General features: G+C 39.9%; 1 protein-coding gene across 1 annotated transcript in view; it reads left to right on the top strand.

The window, feature by feature from the left end:
- LOC125059640 overlaps window positions 1–26,046 on the top strand; it is an 80,159-nt gene extending 54,113 nt beyond the window's left edge. Inside the window, exons 13-21 of the mRNA XM_047664147.1 lie at window positions 304–421; window positions 491–588; window positions 1,208–1,364; window positions 1,435–1,546; window positions 22,806–22,919; window positions 23,316–23,445; window positions 23,807–23,905; window positions 24,011–24,316; window positions 24,395–26,046. Coding sequence (XP_047520103.1) covers window positions 304–421; window positions 491–588; window positions 1,208–1,364; window positions 1,435–1,546; window positions 22,806–22,919; window positions 23,316–23,445; window positions 23,807–23,905; window positions 24,011–24,316; window positions 24,395–24,608 — 1,348 coding nt within the window. The 3' untranslated portion in view covers window positions 24,609–26,046. The remainder of the gene's footprint in view (window positions 1–303; window positions 422–490; window positions 589–1,207; window positions 1,365–1,434; window positions 1,547–22,805; window positions 22,920–23,315; window positions 23,446–23,806; window positions 23,906–24,010; window positions 24,317–24,394) is intronic.
- Window positions 26,047–26,463: the final 417 nt, after the last annotated feature.

Genomic DNA, 26,463 nt, shown 5'->3' with positions numbered 1-26,463 from the left:
TAAAACTTTTTTTATGTCTGAACCTCAGGTTTCTGTTTCATGATCAGTTGTCAATCTAATAGGCAAGTAGATGATTAGCCTTCTGACAGTAAATTTTTACTATTCCTCACGATGTTTTCCTTCACCGTTCGAGAGAACGTTTAATGCGAAAATAGAGGATTTAGAATCGAGGAATCGAACCTACGACCTCAGGGTTGATCCTGCTCTTTAATTTCGTCTTAAAACATAATCGAAGCTTCCAGTTATAATAAAGATATTTGATTGTTTCAAGAGTTTTCTAAATCTGTTCGTATCCGACTGCAGATACGAAGAGAGCGGCAACTTCCCGGCCGAGAGACGCGCCTACAACACGCACGACTACCATTGCCACCTCTGCGCGGTCAAGACCTACAGGAAGCGGGTGCGGGCCTTGCCCATCAAGGTGAGGCCCTCTCCTGCGACGTACGACACGTACACGGACGGCGGTGCTCATCTCTGGTGTTTGTTCCAGGAATTTCCCTTCTTGAGCCAGAGGAGAACCGAGAACTCGTTGTTGTTGGAGAACGGCGACTACGCCGTCGTGTGCTTGGACTGCTACGAGAGCTTGAGGTGAGTCACTTCGACGCTTTATTTGGCATCTGAAGTCTGAGAGGTGTTTAGGTGACGGGGATATACAATACAATCGCCGTGATTGACAGCATTGAAAGTATTCAAAGATCATATACTCGTCACCTTGCATTCACTAGGACAGGATCTTCGCATAGGCACCCGTCCATCAGCGACTCGGGAAATTTAATATGATGTCACTGTACGATCGGAGATCTCTAGCCGGTGTTACGTTTTCATACAAATTGTTAAATTGTGTTAATTTCCCCCTATTCGTTTCCAAGGTCTTAATTCCGTCTGCAAAAACCAACCTAGGAGTTCAGGCACCTCTTATTCAAATTCTACAGAATAAACACTAGTTATCCAGGGCTTGTTATATTCCGTAGTGGGTGGTTCAATTTAAAAATAACGTTGTTAAATGCCTATCTGACACCTAATCCACTGTTTTGCTAATAATTTTAAATTTTTATTTTTAAATTAAACTTGTGATAAATGTGTTTACCATAATTGCCATATATTTTAAAGAGATAGCTTGTAGCATATACTGAAGATATAGCATTATGTATGATGTGGTGAACTTGAATCAATAAATAACTGAAGTATCGCTTAACTTCGACTAAAGCCCGTACGAACGCAGGACGCAGGCGCAGGACTACGAGCGCCGAGGCGTGCCCGTGGAGAAGCGCGAGTACAACTGGCTGCAGCAGCCTCCGCCGCCCGAGGACAGCGCCGACGTCACCATCGCCCGACTGCCCTCCGGAGACCGCTCCGACAAGCTGGTGGGTGGGCGACCTCGACTCCTTCCCCTGCCGAGGAGGCGTTCTAATGTACTCTATCGCCTTGCGGCAGATTCCGCAGTCCCTGGTGGTGGGTCGCGGCAAGCGCCACAGTCCCAGCGGGAAGCCTCCGCCCGAGCGCCGACCCACTCCCGCGCACCACAAGATCGACAAGCACGACGCAGGTACGTGGCCGTACATATTGGGAGTAATCCGTATAATGTTTTAATAATCATTAAATATGTCAAAAATCAGAGTTTAAAATTGGCGTAGGAATTTAAGAATTTCGTAATTGACATTTGTTTACGTGTTTACAAGCATGGTACGTCACAGAAACCACGATGACGGCGACGTTATCTTAGAGAAGCGTTTTGGCGATTTTTAATATTTTGTATAACAGTGATGATGTTTCCTTTTCTTTTAAAGGATTAACTATACTCATCTCATTAAATAAGAACGTTTAAATATAGACTATATTTTAATACCAATACGTTGAATATAATATTAACAACTGCAACTTATAAAAATCTAAGTTATTGTCACATAATCACAGGAAATAAAATAGTATCTATTAGAATCTATTCGCTTTCACTTTAAGTAGCTGTCTAAATTTCATCATTTAATTATTAATCAACTGATGGCATTGTGTAAAACGCGATATCAACACGACGCCGCAGAAATATATGTTGTGTTTAGGATTTAAATTTGTTTGAACCGTTTATAACCGATCATGACCTACGCTAGCTTAGTCTTCGCGCAATGTGCTCTCTCCCATATCCATCGTCTACAAGCGCTTCAGTCGCGATTTATGAGAATAGCTGCCTGTGCGCCCTTCTACGTGACTACCGTCGATCCACTATCACGACATACAGCTCCCTACTTTAGTTTTACTTTTACTTAAGTCACTTTGACACGCCACACTCCACTTTAACGTAGCTAAACATCATCCCAACCCGTTAGTGCGTCAAAGCCGTCCATTAAAAACATCAATTGTTCCCTTTTTCCGACAAAAAAGCTCCGTAGGAGGCCCCGACATGTCCTAACGGATCCGGATAATCCAATCACCGTAGCAGATTAGGGTAAAATACCGCCTTCACCGGGGAAGGCAAGGTCCACTCCTTTGTACTTCGCTGACTCCAGTGAGTTTCCGCCCTGCCATCAGGCGATTAACCACCCCGCGATGACTCAAGCCGAGGTCCGAGTATCGCAGGAGACACCCTTGCACTAGTCGCGAGAAAACGCCCATTCCGGCCGAGCTACGCTCGCCAATACAGCCAGAACTGAGCTATAAAAGCCCTCAAGAAGAATTTCTCGATATAATTCTATGTAATATAAGAAAGAGTCACTCGGTTAATAATAAATAGTATTGATAGTTTTTGGTGGACCATACGTTAGGTTATTTTTGTTCATGGTACCGAAACACGGAAACGAATTTGATATATCCCTGTTTAGTACGCAGAGTGTTTGTTTTTCCTCGTTGCTTGAAATCTCCTTAAGTATCAATTTGTTTAGCAAAACTTGTGTATAAAGATAAGTGGGGGAGCGTTTCGAAACATTGTAAACAGAAAATTAATATAAACTTTAATCAATTGTGATAAAGTTTAAATTAGTTCGCTGTTCGCTGACGCAGTTTGCAAAGCCCGTATCAATGTATTGGCGGAACGATAATCCTGACACAGGCCGGTAGCTATACAGCCCATTACAATTTAAAAACAAAAATGTCCGCATTTTCTACTTTTTAAAGTTGACTTAGTAACTAATTTTACTTATATGAACAAAATTACAGTTTTATACATAGAGTTTCTAAAATTAATATGCTGATATATTAGGTAAACCAACATCGCCCTTTCTTCATCCAAAGTTGATTTGCACTTTTGGATCTTGACTGATGGCATCGGATAGAAATTATATATAGTCAAACTTGGATAAGTGAGAGCTCAAGGGACCGCGATCTCATTTTCCCTTATAGAGGTTTCTCACTTACCTTAGTTTCTAGCTTACTAAGCTACAGAAGGGGTCAGTCTCACGTATGGTGGCGTTGTGTGACGGGTCGTTTAATTCCCTCAAATATGGTTGAGTAAAACGTAGCTGGCTCACACGTCATGCTGGTGAACAGATGCCGCATCCGGAAACTGGACTGCGAGGTTTCCGTTCAGTTTTGTAATTTAATACAAATAAAGAGCGGACCGTATCTCCCTCCTTTTGGTTTTTATCTATGTTTGCCATAGTCATTTTGTATGATGATTTGATATTTTAAAAGAGTACCGAGAGTTTTTTACGCCTACAGCCTCTGTCTTCTTTGCCGATGAGTAGGGATGTCTACCGGCAAGTGTCAATCTCTCTTATTATACAAGCCAAGGCTGAACATTCCACTCACTCGGGCTTTCTTCGTTTTATAAGCGTGGCTATATTCTTAATCGACTGAGTTACGCCCCGAGAGAACAGCCAGAAGTAGGCACTCTCTTCGAATGTTACATTGCATTCATTCGTTAAGTAGCAATTAACATTTAATTATTTCGGTTATTTTCTATTGTTGTACGGGAGTGGTTAGTATAGAGTAAAACTAAATTATTAAATCCTTTATTATTTAAAGCACCCCAATGACCCAGGAACCGTAGACTTAAAAAGGTTCACGCGTGAAAAATGACTGTGACTTATACAATATACAGGTTTTATTTTTCTCACTTAATAGAGTTTTCTCGCTTACTCAGTTACTCACGTTTGACTGTATATATAAGATGTTTAAAAAACATCATATAATTAATCTGAAACAATTATTGATTTGTCAATAAGCTATGATATCTTAATGAACGCATGCATTAACCACTAACGCTTGGTTGCAATATTTACGAGTCGGTTTCCTATAAAATACGCAATGTAAACTGACTTTGAATGATGCAATACAAAATTAGAGTGGCTTCGTAACTGTACGTGGTAGCCTGAATCCAATGTTTGTGACATTCCAGTTCTCCAATTTGCGTTTCATCGTCACAGGTGCGACTCAATCCCACCCTCTCACCTCTCTCGCCCACTCGCCCCCCTCACAACAATAGCTTTCCGATAAGCCGCTTTATTGCATTCCATACTGTGTTATTGGTTTTATCAGTTATCAATGTTCAAATATGTGATTAAAACATATAACTCGGTCTTTATTAAGTTTAAGCATGGTAAACGTGTACAATTTAGTATTCTTAAATTATAATTGCAATCAAATGATAATCAAGTCACCAGCCAACAAAACTAAAAATTAGTTCTTTCTGCCGGTGACGAGATAACGCGATTTCTGATCTGTTTTCTTAATGCATAGGCATAGCTGACTGATCTCAAGGCCTAGACTACTGCTTATAAATTTGTCTACCATTCCATATATTCATGAATATTGTAATAAATGTATTTTTCGCTTCAAAAAGTAATTATTTTAAGTGATCATAACATTGATATCGCAATCGCTGAAGTGTGTGAACATTTAAACTTGCAATGGGTGGAGTTTTGCGCTAAAAGCTGCCAATGTATGTGCGGAGTGTCGATACTCGATAGTGGGGCTTGTCGTATCGCGTTGTCAGCGTGGTCCCGTTTGATCAGCTTTGCACTTTGCTCTAGTGTTGTCGAAGTGATGGGTTTATTTTCGGTGTTACATTCGATGTGATGTAATATTTCAAGGAATTTTCTTTGGAGACTTAATGGCAAAGGATAACTATAGACAAGAATATAACTATTGACAAATTATTGAATTTATTAAATTTCCATTAAAAATAGTTATGTCTATTTTCAATGGAAATTTTGTTACAATGAAAAGGTCTGTATGAACTTAATTCGTAAAACATCTCCAGAAATATATTTCTGATAAATGAATAAAAACGGCACATCCCTACAGTGCATTGTTCTTAAGACTCTCAACTGTTGTCGATACCGGCTGCCATTGTTTAGCTGCTGCAGCGATGTTATCCACATGAAATAATATGCGGGTTTTGTCATAAGCTGTATCCGAGCTTCGATACAGTATTGATATGTTTAAAGTTGTTCCCGTATCACCTCGACGTCCGTCGTTTAACAACTGACCGTTTTTTATGGCTGTTTTTGCCGCGCACCTCCACTATGTGTTACCAGCGGCCCACTGAAGTATTTCCAAAACAATTCTACTTAGGTTTCTTCAAGAACAGAGGGCTTCCAAACCATTTGCAAGCCGTCTGGCATTGAGAATGTCCATAGGCGGCGGTATCAGTTAACATCAGATGAGCCTCCTGCCCGTTTGCCCCCTGTTCTATTAAAATAAAGCTATATTTTATCTCTCGATACTTCGTCCATTAACGAATTGTCTAATGAGAAGTTTAAAACTAAAATATTGTTCAAATTCTTACATTATACACAATACAGCGCAATAAAATTGATCGGGCTCTAGTTCCGAGGCGGGGAGATCTGCGTGTAATGAGATAGTGTTGGCAGAACGCCAGCTCTCTTGATACTTCACCTCGCGGGAATCCAATTGAAACACTCTCTAATTAATTGTTATTAGCTCCGCGATAACGCTTTTGCTGCATTGCCTAGAAGCTAGCAGTAACATTTTAAGGGAATTCGTTTTCTTACATTGATTTATCTCATGATGGTCCTGGAATCTGGTCGATCAGAAAATCGACCTTTGACCTCCGACAGTCTTTTCTAGCGCATAGGCTATTTGCTAGAATGACAAATAATGTTGTTGAGAGTTATCTGAATAAAAAATGTATGTAAAACGCTATGTGGAGTTGAATGAATTAAAATGAACAAAATGTGTGCGTCTCAGGACGCCCGATACCTAAACTAATCTAAGTTGAACTATTTCATTCTGTATATATATTTGTTATAATCACTTTCGAAAAGGTGATAGTTTGGAGTTATATGCTCACTGTTACTCTAACAGTAAATGTCTAATGCACACTAAACACTGAGTAGAGAGAGGGAAAAGCGTCTGTCCGAAATACGGCTACCGCTGCCATATGCGTGAGAGAAAAGGAAGCTAGATACACTGGCGCCGTAACGCGTTACGTAACGAAGCGGTTAATCCTCTCATGAGAACTTATCACTTCAAAAACAAGATTAATTAAATATTTTATACGTCAGCCACATGACACAACACAGCATAGATTAGTGGAATCGACAATGACAGTGCATGTATAAAATAATTTCAGAATGACATTTGTTTACGTGTCTCTGAGCAAGGTACGTCAAAGGGACTGCGGATCTTGCCTAAAGAATTATTGGCGGTTCTGGAATTATGAATGTGTACTTGTAATTTTAAAAGCAATGACTTGACAGAATTTAATTACTAACTTGATTGTTTCTTATACCAAAAACAATGACGTACGTTCGTAATAACCAGTGCGTGCACGAGACGTTTTGTTAGCGACTGAGTTCTCTGTGGAATGGTATTAGCCGTCTCGTGTTTACGACTCAACGCGTTTTGTGCAAGTAGGGAGCAAGTCGTGTGCGGGAGCGTGTTTTGGATTACTGATAAAATAAAATAAAAATAAAAAATAATCTGTTGCACAGATATCCGTTAGCAAAGACGTTGCGCCTACTGCCCTGGGATTCTGTAACTCACTTTTCGAACTCACACTGCGGTTTTCGCATCGGCGGTCGCTCTCAAATCAGTCGTAAAGCAGTCATTTTATGATTTGGCATTCTGATAAACAATAAACTACAGGCTACCACCTTTTCAGAATGCCAAATCATAAAATGACTGCTTTACGACTGATTTCAGAGCGACCGCCGATGCGAAAATCGCTGTGTGAGTTCGAAAAGTGAGTTACAGAATCGCAGGGCTGAATGCGGTCCGCATATGTTCGCAGAGTGAGTTCACAATAGCGAATATATCTTATATTAATATATAATATTTTTTTTTTTTGCCAATATCGTAATGGCTTACTGTAAATGAATAAATAAAATGTTTCTTATTAGGATGTGTTAATATATGATCTAAAAATTATTTTAGAGGCTGCTCTTGAATTTGTGTAGTTTTATTTTTACACTTATCTCTCGAGGGCGGATGTTTGCTCTTGGGTTCTGCTTTATTGGCCAACTTGAATTATTCACCCGGGAGAGGGGCTAATGGTGGGGGTCCTGGGGGACGCGCTTTTTACCGTCTCCACCAGCCAGACGCTTACGAGGGGGACGGCTTGTGTCAGGGTTGTCAAAACATCGTGTTGTGATTTGCCACTGAGACTACATTTCTTAAATGCAGGCTTTAAGCAGCGTGATTTGTGTGTATGTTTTTACTGTAAACAGAACTATTTTTAGAAGAGTGATCCATAGCTATAAAATATGGCCGTTCCTATTATATTAGTATGTTCAATTTTCAATGTTATTTACCAATATTTTGTAATGAATTGAAAAACTCATGCCAATATGGGGCAGACGGAATGAGACAGCCCTAGAGGTGAGGGGTCTCGATTGACACCGCGTCGGGATCACGTATCCCTTCGCCCGTGTGCTCACGCGATTATGTGTTTTTCCTTTTAAACGAACCGTACTTTATATGCGGATGAGAATATCTTCCACTTCACTTCACACTCCACTTTCGACTGTTACGACTTCATATCCTTGACTTTTGGCTTAGGGCATCAACATGGTAAAATAGTTCATTCTTGACATTTGAAAGCCTGGTATGCTTACTAAACGAAAATGTTACCCAAAATTTCCGGCATCATAAGTATTTCCTACCCGATAAACTGAAATAATTTCATCGACCCCAACGCAAAGAAACGCCTCCCTAATTCTATTTTTACAATCTCACTCTTGTAAGTCATACTTAATATCAGAAAGCTGTAAGTAAATGTCAACACGAGCGTTCTAAAACGACCTGTATTACGTTAGAAATAAGTTGTAAATTGCGCTGCGTTTTCTATAAATCGACCGCAAACATTCGAAACTCCTGAAAAGTACTAAAATGGACATGTGTCGTACATTACAGCGAACGGATGAAGCGATCGTAGTCCTTATTCACTGGGAGTAAGGCTTTGAATGTGGATCATTATGTTCTCGAGTGTATTAAACTTGTGTTTGCTGAATTATTATAGCCCGTAACATGAGAGTTGTAAGGCGTATGTTGGAGTGTGTGGCCTTGTTTAAAAACGGTAGTACCTGGCTTTATGAGTACTCTGGGGTCGCTAAGGAACGCGTTTTCGTTGTTTCTTTTGAAAATTTTAAGAAATCGTATCTGGTTTGTACTGTTTAACATATAACTTTGTGATGGGTTATTGAAATGGACGCTACTTATTAATTTTATGATTTTTTTTATTTATTTAAAAGTTCTAATACAACGTGTATGCATAAAATTATACAAGAAAGTATGTCATAACAAATTTTATTTAACACATACACATCAATTATATTAGAACATAAGCAAGCTATCAATCGATAAAATAAAACAAGCAAATTAAAAAAATAACAAAAACTAAAACTTGAATATCTGCTTGAATAAATTATTAATACATTATTATTATGTGACATGAATCTATATATTTTTATAATTGTTTTTTATCAATCTTGTAGTATTTCATCCCGTGTAAGTATGGAAACGGGAAGTGCAATGCGCAGGCGCGACAGCAGTGCGGCCGATAGGGCACCAGTCGAGATTGTCTATACATAGATCACTACACTTAATAGATGAGATATTAATAATAGATAAATGCAGGATTGAGAGCGTAAATATTAAATTAAATAACTGCGAGGGAATTATTACTTTTGAACGAAGTTTTGTTGTGTAAGACGGAACGTGAATCTCAAATTAAAATCACGACCTTCAATAGGACGCTTTATTACATCAGAGACTTGGGTTGTAACGCTATGTACACAAAGCTGTCTCGAAACTTTATCGTATTGTGAATCGAATTATCGTTTACACATTTAGGGCGCTTAAAAGCTTATTTCTCAAAGGGATGGAGACGTTCTAGTAGAACTGTGAGATTCAATTTCATCATAAGAACTGAAAACGATTGTATTATTGGGACAACTGCAAGATGACCCTTTTCTATGACAAAAAAAAGGTTTCTAGGCGCACCTTTGTCTGCTTTACAAACGTGTATTGTTGAATTGTTCAAGTGTGAACTTAGCCTAATACTCCAATCAACTTTGTCCCCTAGCATTATAAGGGTAACTTTTTTAACGACTAATTGAATCGATTTGCGATAATTTGGCGGAAAAAAATATGTTTTGTTTTTATTTAATTTTATCTCTTTTCGAACTAAATGTTACTCTGAAAGATCAGAGGAGTATCACGTACACTGGTAACTTTTATTATTTATTTATTTTTTACTAAGTATTTATTACATTCCTTTTTTTACGACTGAGGCGCAATCTAGATGATGTGGTCTCTGGCAGAATGACCAGCGCTGTGAAACATTCTGCTCCTCAGCATAATGCTGAGCCAGGGCCAATTACAGCCACAGCACACACGCATTACATTCTTGAGACGAACCGAATGGGAAAAGGGATTTTTTTTTATTGTTTTCGATATCTCTCATTTTATTTTTTTCTTTGATTATTCTTATTTTGTGTGTTGATGTGTGTGTGTTTTTGTTTGTTATAAATGTTATGTCTATGTCTATCACGGATATGACCAGACATGACTCATAATCTATATATTATCGGAAATTCCTTTAAAACAATATATATATATATATATATATATACTGGTCATGGCAGTTCTGGTTATACGTCGAGGCAATTGAGATCAGTGATGCGAATAATAGGCCACAGTAAGACAAGCAGAGCGTTAATACAGCAATTAATGGCCACCATAAGGGGGCGGGATGACACCGAGTGACCAAATGACCGGCTCACGTAGGGTGAGAATAACTCATAGACCGAGTTTAAAAAGGAGGGTATTATCCGGCTTTGCACCAATGGACTTTACTTCTATGTGCGCATTTAACATTCGCTCGAACGGTGAAGGTTGATCACCTATTTGCCTATTAGATTGCCAAAATATCATGATCAATCAATCTGATACAGAAGATCTGAGGCCCAGACCTAAAAAGGTTTTATTGCCACTGTATTTTTATTTTTTATTATGCGCAATTACACACGCAAAACGATGAGAAAAGCTCCGTGTTCCAAATGAGCCGCTACTTTTCTTATCTTTGACAAATTTGACATTAATTTATAAGCGTTAAAAGTACATATAGTTGTCCAACCCTTCCATTACAGTTGGACGAGTGCGGAACACGCTGTATAGCGTGTAGTGTGATTAGTGCGGGGGCGAACGGTTAATGCAATCACACCCCGTCTATACTCCGACTCCCCGAGTGTAGAGCTTTGAACCCATAGACTAATATTCAATCCTATATTTAACCAACTCTATATAATGCTCATGTGTTTTTTGTGATTTATTAGTTGTATTTTTCCATGCAGTTTATTTGTATACTGAAGTTGGTTTTGCGTGTGCGACGTCGTTCGTTAGTCATAGACAAGGGAAGAAACGGCCAGGAGACTCACCTGTTAAGGGAAACCGCCGCCCATGGACACTCAATGCTAGAGAGCTCGCAAGTGCCTTTAAGAATTGATTCGGAATTACTTTGGTGAGCTGGTACCACAAAGTGGTGCTCGCAAAAACTGCCTTAAAAAAACGCTCAGTTGTGAAATGACGGACGAAACTCAGCTGCAGGTTTTATATATGGTATCCGAACAACTCGACTAAATAAAATTTAATGAAACTCTCTGATTCAGATACTTAGTGCGAACTATGTCAAAACCGAAATAAAGTTATATGATATTGCTGATGATTTATTACATACAACATTTTAATAAATCGTGTTTTGGGTTTGGTTAAAGTCTATTCGTTCGTAGTTCTACATCGAGTATAGGGCGCTTGCGCCGAACGAAGTGGTTAGTAGGGATCTGTAGCTTACACGGCTCAAGTACTTGTGTTTGTCTACACTGTGTAGCCATGCCGAGATAGAGCTACCCCTCATTGCTACAAGGCCATTCAAATATCGGCATTGCCTTTGTTCTGCGTCATTCAATTGCAGATCATCTACTACATAATATATAGATTCTTTAACCGCATACAACAACAAGCAAATGCAAATAGTTAATGCCAATTTTGCTCGCGTAACGTAGTGTATTGATTTCAGCAATTTGTAAGTGAAAACAGCGCGCAATAGTATAAATAAATTGTGTCTATGATGCATGCCGTGTCGGCTGTCTCGCTGGGGGAGTTCAGAGTTACTAGTGATGTATTAGCTGTTGCATTTGTCGATGGTTTTGATATCACTTGACTTTTAGAATATACATAAATCTATTTTATTTGAAATATATAACATTTGGTTAGCAACAAAAGAACTTGTTGGTAACTTTAAATTGGTGATTTTTGATTGATTTAATATGAGTAACGGTTGTACAATTGTCGATGTATAAGCGCATCACTAAATCTATCCCTGCACATACGCAACAGTCGGTGGGTTGGTGTAAATGGCCGGCCGCGTCGCGTTGATATCCCTCGTAACTTATTTACGCCGCTCATTCAATTCCGGTATTTGCCTTTCGACGTCACTATTAAAATGCCCTATAGGATTTATTTTTGTTGATTTAACAATATATTTTTATTGAAAGAGTATTTATATTCAATTATATTAATTCGCCACTTAATCATGCACCCGATAACGACCCGTTAATCCAGACTTACGTAAACATGTATCGATGGGGCGTTATTTATCCCCCGCGTAATCATTTCGCCGGTGCGGGGCAAATCGCAATTTTATAAGGGAAGCAATGTGGAAGAGTGGAAATGACAGTGCATCGTGGACTTCCGGCCGTGCACACTTGTACAGGTGGCTGCTATTTGCTCCAAGTGAAATGTTGCCTTATTGGTGGGTCGTTGGGCTTATATTTGCCTGTGAGAAGTGGCGAATGCCGCGCAAGCGCCCCGAAGTGGGACCGTTTACATAGTTGTCAGTTGAAAGCGTCGTGACGTTGTGTGCGGTCGTATATCGCTTGTCGCAATTTGTAGTGATGTGATTTTGCTATCGATATATACGATTTTATGTGATTGACAAATTCTTGCGTCGTCAAAGTTAAAGTTGAACGAATAGGTAACTAAATGAAAATAAATCTGATTTTTACGATAAACTTTTTAATACTTTTCATAATACATTAGCATCTTAAGTATTTTATTAACCATTATTATTTAATTTCAATATTATTTTCATGAAATAGCTGTAGCGAAGTCGAGAATTGTCTCATTAATTATTTATCGAGATAGATCGACAGCTGAATGCATTTTAAAATAGACTACCATTTACGCGCGAATTGTAATCGCTTAAAAACTTTTTTTATTAATTAAACTATTTTAAATGATTTCCTAAAACATTTTGTTTAAAACAACGTTCATTCACTTATTGTACTCGAACAAACCAATTTTCTTTTCCATAATTTTGCTCATAAAAGGAATTATAGTCTGTTTCAATATCTGCATTATTAGATAAGCTGTGTGGTTTACGAGCGCTGAGTACGTAATTATAACTGATCCCGTATACGCTTCCATTAGCGAGTTTCATTCCGCTATCCCCGAGGATTTGTCACTTAACGCCGCTTAAAGCGAGTGCAAATACACAGCCGCACTCATACTCTTTCTTGTTTGAATAACCACTGAAGCGCTTTAAGTGCTCTGTTAATCGCATTTAAGCCTATATTTTTAGTTGGCTTTCTTTCACATTCAAATGCGTTTCTTGGCGTTTTAAGTATTCAGGATGGTAATTAGTTTAGTATGTAAAATCAAAAGCAACAAAATGGCTTAGAAATCTTTACGTGCAGACTCGATTTATCGCATTATGTCTAAAAGCCGGGCAGTCCAGTGTTTTTGGTCGTTTTGTTAATTTGCGAAAGCCTTTTTTCTGTGTACGCTGGCTCCCGCTATTCGCCCCCAAAAATTGCTTCATTTTATTCGTACGGTCCGTTTTTGGCAAAGATTTATAAAGGATGTTCATACCTTAAAAGGCTGTTCATTTACAATGTAGCGTTTAATTAAGGAAGGTTAAAATTAATGTTGTTTAAATTATGCAAATACATGATATAATTATAATAATATTAGTGTTCCACTCTGCTTTGGGAGTCAATTTAGAATCGCGATGTTGACATAAACAACACGTTTCTAGGATAAAATGGGAGTAAGGCAATAAACTACATTGAAATTGTTTGAAATGTTTTAGAAAACATAATTAAAAAATTCTGATTACTGATATTTTGAATTTCATAAATTCCCTATGAATTTCCAATGAATAAATACAATTGCCTCGCGGATGCGGCTCACGTAATTATTTATAAGCCCTTTGTAACATAATATTGTCAGGGCAAACGTCGAGTAGGGGCCGACGACAGAAAGGTATTAAATCACCGGCGACAGGACAAAGAACTGAGGATGTCGCGAAAACCGTATTATCGATAACGTGGTTTATATGGTTACATCACTTAACCTTCATCGTGTAAATAGAATATTATCGACACATTTTGTCATTGATTTTTTTCTAGATTTCTGATATTTATCGTACAAAACAAAGAATTACAGCTATTACTGTGTACGTGAAAATAACGGCTATTCGTGAAGTTAAAAAAACACTTGGATAAAATGATACCGATGAATTGCTCATATCAGACTGTAGTGCGGTGTTTGATTAATCGATAGATGACACTTGATATCGGTGAGGTGATGTGTGCGTGAATAGTGAGTGATGGAGTACCGGGCGCCGCATCCGATGAGCGCCGGGGCGCCTTACTACCCCCACCCAGGTATGTGTACCACCACGTGTTTCATCTACCAAAATAATAACTATTCATATTTAGCACTGGTATTTCGTCTACACGATATGATTAAATCTTCTGCTAAAAACCGGTATCTTATCGATAACGTCGCGCAGGTGATCGGTCATCCCGTTAAGCCCCTAAGTGACAAGTTAATGGAGGGCGGACGGGAGCCGTCAGGTCGGTATGTGACCTTACAAATGATCCGGAAAGCTGTGCACACCTAGCCATGCTGGGACGATTATTTACACAAACTCATATGTCAGTAGAAATGGATTTGTCTTGCCTCCATGCCTCGCATGTATTTGAAGTTTTAAAAGCTTCCGCTAGTTCTCTATTTGTGGGGTAAAGAATATTTTCAGCTTTTAATTGACAAAATAGTTGATTAAGTCCATGTGTGTCCACATGTCATGAATTTGGAGGAGGCTCCAAATTCTTCCACTTGTGTCTCATCCTCACCACCAATTTCCAATTCTTCCCCGCTATCCATTTTGTTCCGTCTTCTCGCTGGGATATTCCAAGTAATTGGGTAACGAGACCGGCCTATTTCCGTTTCAACTTTTTAAAATGTGTTGCGATGTTTGTTGTTTGTAAGGCTTCGTATTGCACAGTTTTTAACTTTAAGTTTCAACCGAAGAATAGAACGCTCCATCGCCCTTTGGTTACTCCAATCTTTATTAGCGCCTTATTAAAAATGAAGAAAATAAAAAACTTAAATCCGAATCGTTGTTTTAAAAGGCAAAGTTAATTTCTTGAAAAGTCAAAGTATAAAATCATTTATTCATATAGGTAACACAATGTACACTTATGAACGTCAAAAAAGAAATACTATATGTATATGAAATGCTTCCAATTTTACATTTACTGCCAAATCAATGGCGTAGAACGCAAGAGAAGAACTGAAAAGAAAAAGAAGTTTTTTGTTTTATACAACGTTTGTTAGGGGCTGCAACCATTACACTATGATCCACATGAAAGATTGAGCTATTAACCTATTAAAATTTATATCCTTAACCAGTTTATAAATATACGTTGCGCAGAGTATTATGAAATTTAATCTAGCTGATAAGTTAGTTTGGTTTGGTGATCCCAGTTTCGGATTGTCATGTCATCAGAGCCTTCCCCTAAGTAATCTTTCTCTACACTTCGCGGTGGGCTAAATGCTCAATTAGGCTTCTGCGAGGTTGCTGCTGACAACGCGTGATGAATGAATGTGAACTACGAACCCTCGCCAAAGACGTCCCGCACTACGTTTGAATTTACGGCTCGGGTTGTCTTGGGGCTTGACTTTAGATGTTATCCGTGTAAAGCTTTAATCTATGAATTTGATTTCTTCACTTTTGAAAGTCAAAAATACAAGTTAAAAATATTTAATAAAAAAATGTCTCTAGTTGCCCCTTCTAAAAGGTAGTTTCATATGGAGAAGAATGGGCAAGAAACTCCATACTTACTAAAAAAAACTATTATACTAAAATGCAGTATGTTTCCAAGCATTTTTTATCTTGAATATAATCCTCTAATTTGTAATAAGCTTGTTTTCAAAGTGCATATAAAAAAAATTTCCTTCATTTAGTTTTAATATGTTAATATGCCACATAAAATATGTTTGTACTTTGGCTAATTAATTGTAAAATGGCTTTGGCTAACGGTTGAACAATTGTATCATTATTTCTAGTATTAATATTATGTCTATCACTTATTGTACTAAAATATGTGAATTCTTCATAAAGGTAAAGTCAGTGAATTTTATTAAAACATTTTACTGATTTTACCGGTCTTTGTATAATGAGGAAAGAATTCAAAGGTCTTGTTCCTTATCCAAAATAAACACAGATTATTACCTACTGTAGACACATAGTAAAACTCTCCCTTTGAAGTCTAAATGAGTCTACACAACCAATACAGAATAGTGATTGATGCACGACACACGATACGATATCTATCACGGCTGTAATTCTTTTGGCATATTTTCTGACAGTTCAATTAGAGGGACGCGCGTTTTGTGTTTTCTATTTTTTCATTTGACACTTCTCGTGATACACATCGCAGTTCATGCGTATTAAAAGTCTGTCCTTCATCTCATATTGAGTTTGCGTTTATTATGACTCTTGTTTTACTATTTACTATCACATCTGTACGAGCCAAGGCTGTACATTTTGCTCACGCAGGCTTTGTTAGTTTTATAAGTGTGGCTATTTTCTAAATCGTCGGAGTTACGCCCCGAGAGAATAGCCAGGCGTAGGCACTCTCTTCAACTGTTACGTTGCATTCATTTGTTTTATAGCGAAATAACATTTAATTATTTCGCATATATTCTATCATTGTACAGGAATAATATAAAAATAACTAACTTGGTAGATTTCCTTATCGAAAGGAAAGTTTTCCCCGAGGGATAAAAGCTCGTGGATTCTATATTTAAATAAGAAATGATTTCACATGATCGCCCTAATCTCAGGGTCTCATTTAAATAAAAATCACGTTGTTACCCTCGCTCGCGACGTGCGCGCGCATCCCCGACTTACCCGCAAAATAAGGCGCAACACATAAGCGATAGCGTTTTGAAATCTAGGTAGAACCGTATTTTGCAATTTAATCCATAATACAAGTAAAAGTTTAAAAAATTTCGTTATTTTCTAGACATTAAGATACTTACGACATTGGAAACAATTACTTTTTATATATATAGTTAAAAGTAATTTCTATTTAAAACATTCTAGCGTTACCAAAATTAAATCTGTACCAACATTACGTAAAATATGTGTTGACAACAATTCATAAGGCACGATGAGAATCGCAAGTCGCGGGCTTGACTCTTGACACGGACACCGTTTGCAGTAATAATTCTCTCACCATCTGACATCCGGATGAGCGTATAAAACGTCCTTATTCCGCGGATCGTTGGAGGTGATAAACTCCCCCGGCCTCACCCCGCAGCCCCCGTCCCCCGGCTTAACCCCCGGTAGATCGCTCGCCCGCGCGCGGGTGTCACGCGGTGCGTTGAACCGCTAAACGGACCCGCGCTAAATCGCGATGCTGTAAGTGGATCTTATGTTTTGTTCGAGTGTTTACGCTTTGTTATTGATATTGAAGCTAGTGCAGATTGCGCCTCTTGAAACTAGAAGTGTTTTTTTTTTGCGTTGTTTATATATTTGCGAAACAAAATTTTGCCGTATCTTTATATAATTAATCAGCACAATTATTACGCGACCAACGGGGCGCGTTTCGACGGAAGCGTAATTATTAAAATTTCAATTAGCGTTGTTGCGGTTTGGATACAGTTGTCGCCCAACTCGGAAACTTCAATTAAAAGTTGACACCGGCTGCCGAGATAATGTACACAAATGCGAACGAGCCGAGAATACTCGCCCTTAACCGTCTACGAATAAGAGCTTCAATAAATAAATGTCGACTGAAGTATGAAAATAAAGCCGATGTTCCGAAGCCCCTTTTACCCTAACAAGTTGGGGTAATCTCGGTGTGGTCCAATCGAAATTAGATTGTATTGCCCCGTGATAAAGTTCCGCGCAAAGAGCCGGCTAGAAATTGAATAGCCCGAAACGTAATAATATGCGCCGCTGCCAGATTTTGTACAGCTTTCGAAGACTTAATCTTGATTAAAAGTTTCCCGTGTTATAGCCTTTTTTTATCGAGTCTGCGATTCTGATAATCGTAAAATATTTGTTTTCAGATAAAAGCTTTTAAAATTTATTAAAAGGCGAGTATACATTCCATCTCAGGTTTGAGTTACACGTGGGAGGGAGAGTCGAAGCGGAGAGTGTGAGGGCGCCGGATTATTTGTAGTCAAGTCAAAATATTGTTATTAATACGACAAATAAATATCTGACTACAGATAGTATACTGCATTAAAAAATAAATAAATCAGTGGCGCTATAACTTTTTTAGGTCTGGACCTCAAATTTCTGTATCTGTTTCATGATCATTATTCAATGTAATTGGCAAGTAGGTGATCAGCCTCCTCTGTCTGACACACGCCGTCGACTTTTTGGGTCTAAGGCAAGTCGGTTTCCTTACCATGTTTTTCCTTCACCATTCGAGCGAATGTTAAGTGGTAATGGATACAGTCCACTGCTGCACAGCCGGGGTTCGAACCTACGACATCAGAGATAAGAGTCGCACTCTCAAGCTACTAGGCCAACACTGCAATACAATGACCCTGCAATAAAAATTAACACTGGTATAGAAAGATATATTCTCTGGTGCTAAGTAAATACAGACGGGAATTTTAAAGAGTACTTGTGTGTGATAAAGTCATAAAAGCGTAACTAGGCACAAGTAGTGGTAGCGTTCGGTGGACGATGGTAATAAATCGCGTAGGCAGCAAAGTGGCCCATTTGCGGTGTTAGTGTTTGCCGACCGGGGGAGGGGCCAAGGGGTGGGGGTTGTAATGGAAATCCGCAGACGACGCCGACAACGCCCGGTTTGAGTTGGGAACTCGAGCGTTGTTCTTGTTTGTATTTACTCGGGGTCTCGGCGCTTATGCGCTCTATGGACTTTGTTTTTATTTGTATGGCCCAGATTTTTTTATTATATTTAATAGTCATAATTAAATATTTGTTTATTAAAATTGATAAAAACTCATGCTATTTTTGGGGTTCCTGTAGAGTGTAGAATATATAAAGCACATGTTAATAAGATGCTGTCCCAAAAAGAGTGCTGGTGTTAGGCTTAATCTCTCGGAGTAGGAACTTCAATAATAGGTACAAATTATTGTTGCGGAGCTATCTCTATATATATAAAATTCTCGTGTCACAATGTTCGTTCCCATACTCCTCCGAAATGGCTCGACCGATTCTTATAAAATTTTATATTCATATTCAGTAAGTCTGAGAATCGGCTACTATTTATCTTTTTTACCTTATCAGTTAGGGTTTAAACCCCTAAGTGATAAGGGGTGTCCCCCCCCCCCATTTTTAATTACATCCAACCCCTTATTTTCACTCCTCTACGATTAACCACTATTTTTTATTATTGTAGATAGTTATTTTTATTGAACTAAAAAAATGTTTCCTCGAAATAAAATACAAGGCAAAACAAACGTTTGCTGGGTCAGCTAGTAAATCTATAAAAAGCCAGCGTGAGCAATGATGAATTATCATTTCGTTCGTACCGTATCAAATACAATGTTCCACGCCAACCGCCTATCTCCTATCCCATGTCCCACAGACCGTGAAGCGGCGTAATGCGCAGACTCCGAACTCGGAACTGAATATACAGCACACTTGTTGTACTTGTAGTGTACTGCGAGTGCCGATGCGAACTTACTCTACTTCAGGATAGGGCTGTCGAGTGCTGGAATAAATAGAATTATAATAAGCAATAATCTACGAAAACGATTGAAATTCACTTTAGCATTGAGGTTCTTAATACGAACGTAAGTTATATGAGTTAATCCTGAGAAATTATTACATTGGATTGTACGTTTAACCGACAAATGTTTGCTAATAAGAAATATTACGACACAATTCGTGTACAATTGTCTGACAATTCGTGTACAATTGTCTGACAATTCGACAACCCTATAATGACTGCAGTGGTTAGGGGTGAGAGGTTTCGCCACTCGGCGCCGGCAACTACCCGCCGCTACCTATTTGACTCTCAAATATATAATTTCCGCTCACATTACACTGCAACAATGCATTTAATAATATCGTTGAAAAGTTTCAAGTGAAACAAATGGAAATTCTTTTTGCATTTGTAGGTTTGGCTTCATGTATATATTTATCTGCGCGACGAACACGTGAAGTAGAAATTGATGTAATGGTTTATGTGAATGTTTACCGTTCATAATTATCGTAAGATATTAATTCTACTACAAATTAAAATGAGAGCAGTGTTTTCCTAGTGGCACTAGCGTGCGACTCTCATCCCTGTGGTCGTAGGTTCGATCCCCGGCTGTGCACCAATGGACTTTCTGTCTATGTGCGCATTAAATATTCGCTCGAACGGTGAAATCATCCTTCACATGAATATTTATTGCGTGAGGAAACGAGCTTGCCTTAGGCCCAAATAGTCGACGGCGTGTCAGGCACAGGCGGCTGATCATCTACTTGCCTATTAAATTGACAAAAGATCATGAAGAGAAATCTGAGGCCCAGACAAAAAAAGGTTTGACGCCACTATTGTTTTTAATTATTAAAATGACGTCGCCAAGTCGTTGTAGCGAGCACCTTTCCAACTACCGAGCAAAATCATCGTAGAAATACGCGTAGAGGCTCTACGAATGTTTTAACAATAATTCATGAATAAGACTTTTTTTATTTGATTTTTCACCATCCTTTTAATCCGTGACACGAAACCATCAAACAAATCTCGCTGTGTATAACCAATACTAATTATTGTAATGGAAACACTCCCCAATATCGGTTCAACATTGCCGGCACTAAACTAAACAAACCCGACCTCATTATGTGTGTTTATCAATAATGCCGGTCGTTAAGGACGGGAATAGCCCCCGATGGGGGTAAGGGCCAAACACTGAACGTCCATTATTGCTGAGTAACATCTATTGTTATCTTGAAGTGTTTTGTAAAACATATATATTTGGGGAAAAAATTTGTGGCTACAGCTTTAAAACAAAAACAAGATATAATATATAAGAGATATTCCTGTCTTGTGTAGGAGAATGTGCTTATTTAAACCCTGAACACCAAAGGACGATGAATTAAAGATGCAGAAATTTGGGGTCAATGCTTTGTCCAAGGGGCTGGTAGGGATGTTTTTTTGTTCATAATAAAGAACTAAGGTAGTAAAGTTCATTATAAAATATTGTTTTCAGTGTAGTGTGTTAACAAAACTATTCATGTTGATAACAAAGATGTACGTCTCAGTCAGACGCTCGGCGAGAATTGATTTTATGCCCCGTGTTATATTTGCCCACCTATCGCTACCCACGCTATCGGCCTCTTTATTGACGATTATGTTGTATGAATATACGAAATTACCGCACACTTTTTTATTGAGAGTTCCATACAAAGTTAAAAGTTTTACTAAATTAAATCTGGATTTGTGTATTTGTGCCGTGGTTGTTGTTGTATTTATAAAAACAGCCGCTGTTGTGATCTACGTGGCACGTAAGCCTTTTCGCCTTTCTTAATAGACCGGGCACTCCTTCCCTTTCTTCCTCTTTAGTTTTTCTAAATACATAAGAAAGAGAGACCTGTTTTTATCACTTATATATGTTTAAAAATAAACTCTTATTATTTTCGATCTCGTCGGCATTGATATGGTCGTAGAGTCCCGTATCAGTTGAGCAATGCCACAATGTGAGCAATGAAGAAGGTCAGGGGGTGAAGGCACAATTGACTCGCCGCATCAGTACCTCGCTAATGTATTAGTCAACCGCTGTCTCGTCAATTGACTTTATTATTGCTCCACTTATCTAGTATAGAGATTATAATTGTGTAAATGCCTACAGCTTACTTACCCTCTCAAGTATTTTATAAAACTTGTTTATTTAATTAAATTAAGTCTTGTAATATAATTTATTTTATGTATTTCAAAACAAGTGTAAATATTGTTTATCCCATTAGCCACGGCGACATTTTCATAATATAATGTTTCAACACATATTGTACGAGCCAAAACTGTAGGTTGCTGTACATTTGGTCCAGTTAGTCTAAATCGTCGAAGTTACGCCCCGACAGTATAGCCTGACGTAGGCACTCTCTTGAACTGTTACATTGCATTCGTTCGTTACATAGCACTTAACATTTCATTATTTCAATTATATGCTATTGTTATACGCGAGTGGTTAATATAGAGTGAAACTAAAATCCTCTATTATTTAAAGCTCCCCGATGACTCGGTACATGTTGTTATAAAATGACTTATGTTAATAGATCTATCCATAATAATGTATTAACGAGACGAAAACTATGTAGTGTTTTTAGCTAACCCCGAACTAAAATAAAAGCATTTAATTTACCTACAAGTAAAATATACATGTAAACTCATGTATATTAACTATGTACAAGACCTCAGACCCGTGACCCCTGATCCCGGCAATGCCGCAATGAGATCACATGCTCCCATCAGCCCGGGCCACTTTAATTCATGGGTCAATTAACGGGTTGCCCGAACGAACCGTCTGACATTATTTAATGTCACTTATGCCCTCCACTATATCAGCCACTTAACATGTGAACCCGCTGTATTGTTTTGTTTTTTACATTGTCTTTGAAGAGTATTGCCACAATATAGGTATATAAATTTACACTGTTGAGGATGCTTTGAGGGGAATGTATAGGTACACAAGTTCGTGCTTAAACACCGTCAGAACAAGAAACAAGTAAAAATTGTTGATCAGAGATCACCGTAAATCACTGCCAGTGCACGCACATATTATAGAAACGATACGTCGAACGTCCTTCTTATGTATCAGGCAACATTAAATAAATACGGATTTTATAAATAACAAGTCATTTTTACGATCATTATCTCATATATAAAATACAAAAGTAAGTTTTACCCTCGGTTCCGCACCATTGCTTAGGGTGAGCAGCCGACATATCACACACACCTTCCAACGTGGTATAACATGGCGGCCACAATGTTTTGTTTAAATAAATTTTGAATTATTTAGTATCTACATTAGCTAACTATAACTATTTAAACAGAGTATGATACTAAGCAAGATGTTTCTCTTCTTTCCAGGTGTGAGTGCGAATAAAATTGCCAAGCGGACGGAGCTGGCGGCGAATAAAGGCGGTCCGTTTGCGGCGGCGTTACGCACGCTCGCCAAAAACGCCGGCCCAGATGCTAAAGATGGTGAGTCGCACGCTTGCTATCCCCCAACCGACCCCCACGAGCAATACTGTACTATTTCAATTATTATACGACGTTTTGTGATTATTTATTCGTGTTGTATACAGAGATGTTCTCAATTAATGTTAATGCGTTCCGCGTGTTGTCTGACGATGATACGTAATTAAGCTTTCTAATTTTACTATTGACGAAGATGCCTCCCCGAGGCGTGTGGGATTTCTTAAATATACCACGGATTGCAGTATCGCTCGGAGTTTTTACTTTTATTTTGAATACCGTCAAAGACACGTGTTCGTGAACGTAGTTGTAATGTCGAAACACCGTAAAGACGGTCTTGTATCGAGCGACCTTTACGTCGGTCTCTGTGTCGGGCCTCTGGCTGACCGCGCGAGTGTACAGGAGCGGGAGGCGGACCGACGGGAGCGGAGCGGGACCCGGGCAAGGACAAGCCACCTCCGGCTCCGGCCAAGCGCGCCTCACCACACCATCTGCCGGCCTCCGGATTCCAGCCCTATCGCCCCGACGACAGGTGAGACTCAAATTTCATTTTTATATAACAGGGGGCAAACGGGCAGGGGACTCATCTGATATTAAATCATTAAGAATGGTCAGCCCATGGACTTTCTCAATGCCAGACGTCTCGCGAGTGCGTTTCCGGGCCATTAAGTATTGGTTCACTCTTTTTTCGAAGGACCATAAGTCAGGTGCACGGCAAAAGCCGCCCTCAAAACCACCAGTGGTGGAACTACGGACGTCCAGGTGATACGGATGGAATTTCGTATTCTACCTCAACGTCCGATTATGAAAATAATAATAATCTCACTGCAATATTGTTATCTATTCACATAATAATAAATCTGGTAACGTGAATTTAATAAATCCTCGACCAGACTGTCGCACCCCGCGGCGTCGTTCCCTCTGCTGGAGCCGGCCACTTATTCGCCCTACGCGCACCCGGGGCTCTACTCCAGCGCCGCTTTGCAGTACAGGTATCATTTTCAATACGTGCTAGTAAAATCAAAAGTCACTCATCGTAATAATTTAATTTCTTTTACTATGCTATTTCGGGTATTTTTAAGTCACCTTTGATACAGGCTCGCGGCAGAGGAGCAAATCTACCTGGAACGCATGTTCAGAGGCGGAATGGGCGTCGGTTGGCTCCCGCCCTATCCCGCCTATCCTCTCCTCGCCCCGCCTCTATCCTTGGTGCATCCGGGACACCCGGGTCACCCCGGACACCCCGGTCATCCGGGACATCCGGGCCACCCGGCGCACCCGGGTCATCCGGCACACCATCAGCACGCGGCGCACGCGCACGCTCTGCACGACGAGCGGGAAAAGGAGATAGCGCTGCAGAGGGAGAGGGAGCGGGAACGCGAACGGGAGAGGGAAAGGGAGAGGTGAGGATACTCGCGGGCACGATAAGAGCCACCTTAATATTTAGACGCTTTTGTCTCAACTGGCTTCGACGTTTCCAGAGAGCGAGAGCTGCGAGAAAAGGAAGCCCGGGAGCGAGAGAGAGCGGCGAGGGAGAAGGAGTCGCGTCGAGCCGCGGCCCCGCCCCCGTTGCTCTACCGGCCCTTCCGGCCTTACGAGCCCGACCCCGGTGAGCAGCCCACTTCCGCCCCGCAGTCGACGCAGCCCGCGCCGCAGCCCACCGCCGCATCCGCCACGCAGCCCGCCGCGCTCTGACACACCGCCCGGGGCCCGGAGGGGGGCCGATAGCGTCTCCTTCGCGTCCGCTGAAGCTTCACTCCCTCCCGGTCTCGCTCACGTTCGGTTTCAGATCCCCCGTCTTAGAGCGCGACTCGCGATCGAACTCTCGAATCGGGTCTACGCCCGAGGCCTCGAGAGCGTTCGGTTCGTCTCAGTTGTGATAAAAGAGGAGAGCGGAGGTACAGAGGTATCGTCCGACCTCGCCGTAAATGTGATAGTCTCACTCGATGGGCTGACTTTACCCCACTTTACGAGAGGGCTTCGACGACCGACGGACGAGTCGTCTCGAACTGTTTAGGTGATAACCATAAAGGTACAAAATTTAGTTAGAGATTAAAAAATCTGTTCTTTTCGTGAAATCTTCTTTCGATGGAAAGAAGGGCTTGAATTTCAAAAGACTTATACAATATAAACGTTTAAACGTTGAAAAATGTTTACAAAATTACCGAAGATTTTTACTCTCGCGGTAAACTTCACACTTTACTTTAGATTTAATCCGATTAAATAGAACGGTAAGGTCGTATTAAAGAAATATTATCTCTGTCGAAATCCTATCCTATCTCATCATAATTATTAACTACCCTCTTTCGTCTCTTTCTGTCGAATCGTGTTTGCGCTTCGATGGAAAGAGACAACCGACAAACACTAACTCCCCGAACTCTTCTCGTGAGACGCCTCCTTTTACTACAACCTTATCGTTCTACGAGTCGACGAAGCGAACTGCCGGGAGCAGCTATTAGTTTAGAGCGACTCGCAACGAACCGTAGCGCGTGCGCGGGCGGCGGCCGCGTCCTGTACTATATTGTATCCCCGTTTACTATATTTTATATGTAATCCTCGCTGTATTTAAATACGTGTCGCGATCGTTTCGAGCGCCGTCGACCCGCCGTCTCGCCTGTCAATGTATGAATCGGGACAAACCTTTGTATATCGTAGAGTGATTGAAAAATATGTACTTATTGTGGACCTCTTTTCCGTGGAGACGGCGAGAGAAGAGAGAATGTATGTTACGTGTTCGGCTCGCGTTTTCTACCTCGGCGTGTCGCGACGTGCGAAGGCCTACTCTCGGGACCCGGCGACGTTCGGTCGGGCGTTTCGTGATCGGTTTGGCATATTTGCAGAAGCAGTTGTAATATTTATTCACTAGATGGCGCCGAAACGTCCCCGCTCCCGCATTTGTGATACGCCGGGCGCGGGGGGACCCGACCGGTCGTCGCCGAGAGACGAAACTCTTTCTGTATCGATAGATAGACTCTATTATTAATTATAGCTCGTAATAGGTGTTCAATACTTTTGTTTTCTTTTTGTAAGCGAAGCATTTACCCTTGTAAATATAAAATAGTTAGATACGATATGGACAATACCTAACAAGTGAAAAAGTATGATTTTATTGAAATACATTCGGTGAAATTGACGTGTGCGCCGGCGCCGCGGGGCCTCCGCCCTCGCGGAGCTCCCGCGGACCGGCCTGCTTTTATTTTTTGTTTGAACCCTCTCCCTCCCCACCCGCTGAGCTTCTAGTAGTGTAGTGGAAATTGTGTGCTATTTCTCATTATGTATTCGAGTGTTTTAACTTTAGATTTACTACTAAAACTATCATTTTCTCTATGACAGAAATAGGGAATGCAAAAACAACACATTGGTCAACAATTATGATCAAATAACATATACAGACAGACATACGTACGTCCTTGGCACTAAGTCATCGCCTTGATTCCATACAGAATGTATCAAGTAAAAAAGAAAATACAAATGTCTATTCTCCAAAGTTAAATGGTAACAAACACAGCCTTGTATAAACGGTTAAAACATAATTTGTATTATTATTAAG

Source organism: Pieris napi, chromosome 20 (genome assembly GCF_905475465.1).
Source record: "Pieris napi chromosome 20, ilPieNapi1.2, whole genome shotgun sequence".
Taxonomy (NCBI): domain Eukaryota; kingdom Metazoa; phylum Arthropoda; class Insecta; order Lepidoptera; family Pieridae; genus Pieris; species Pieris napi.
This window is presented reverse-complemented; position numbering and strand designations above follow the sequence as displayed.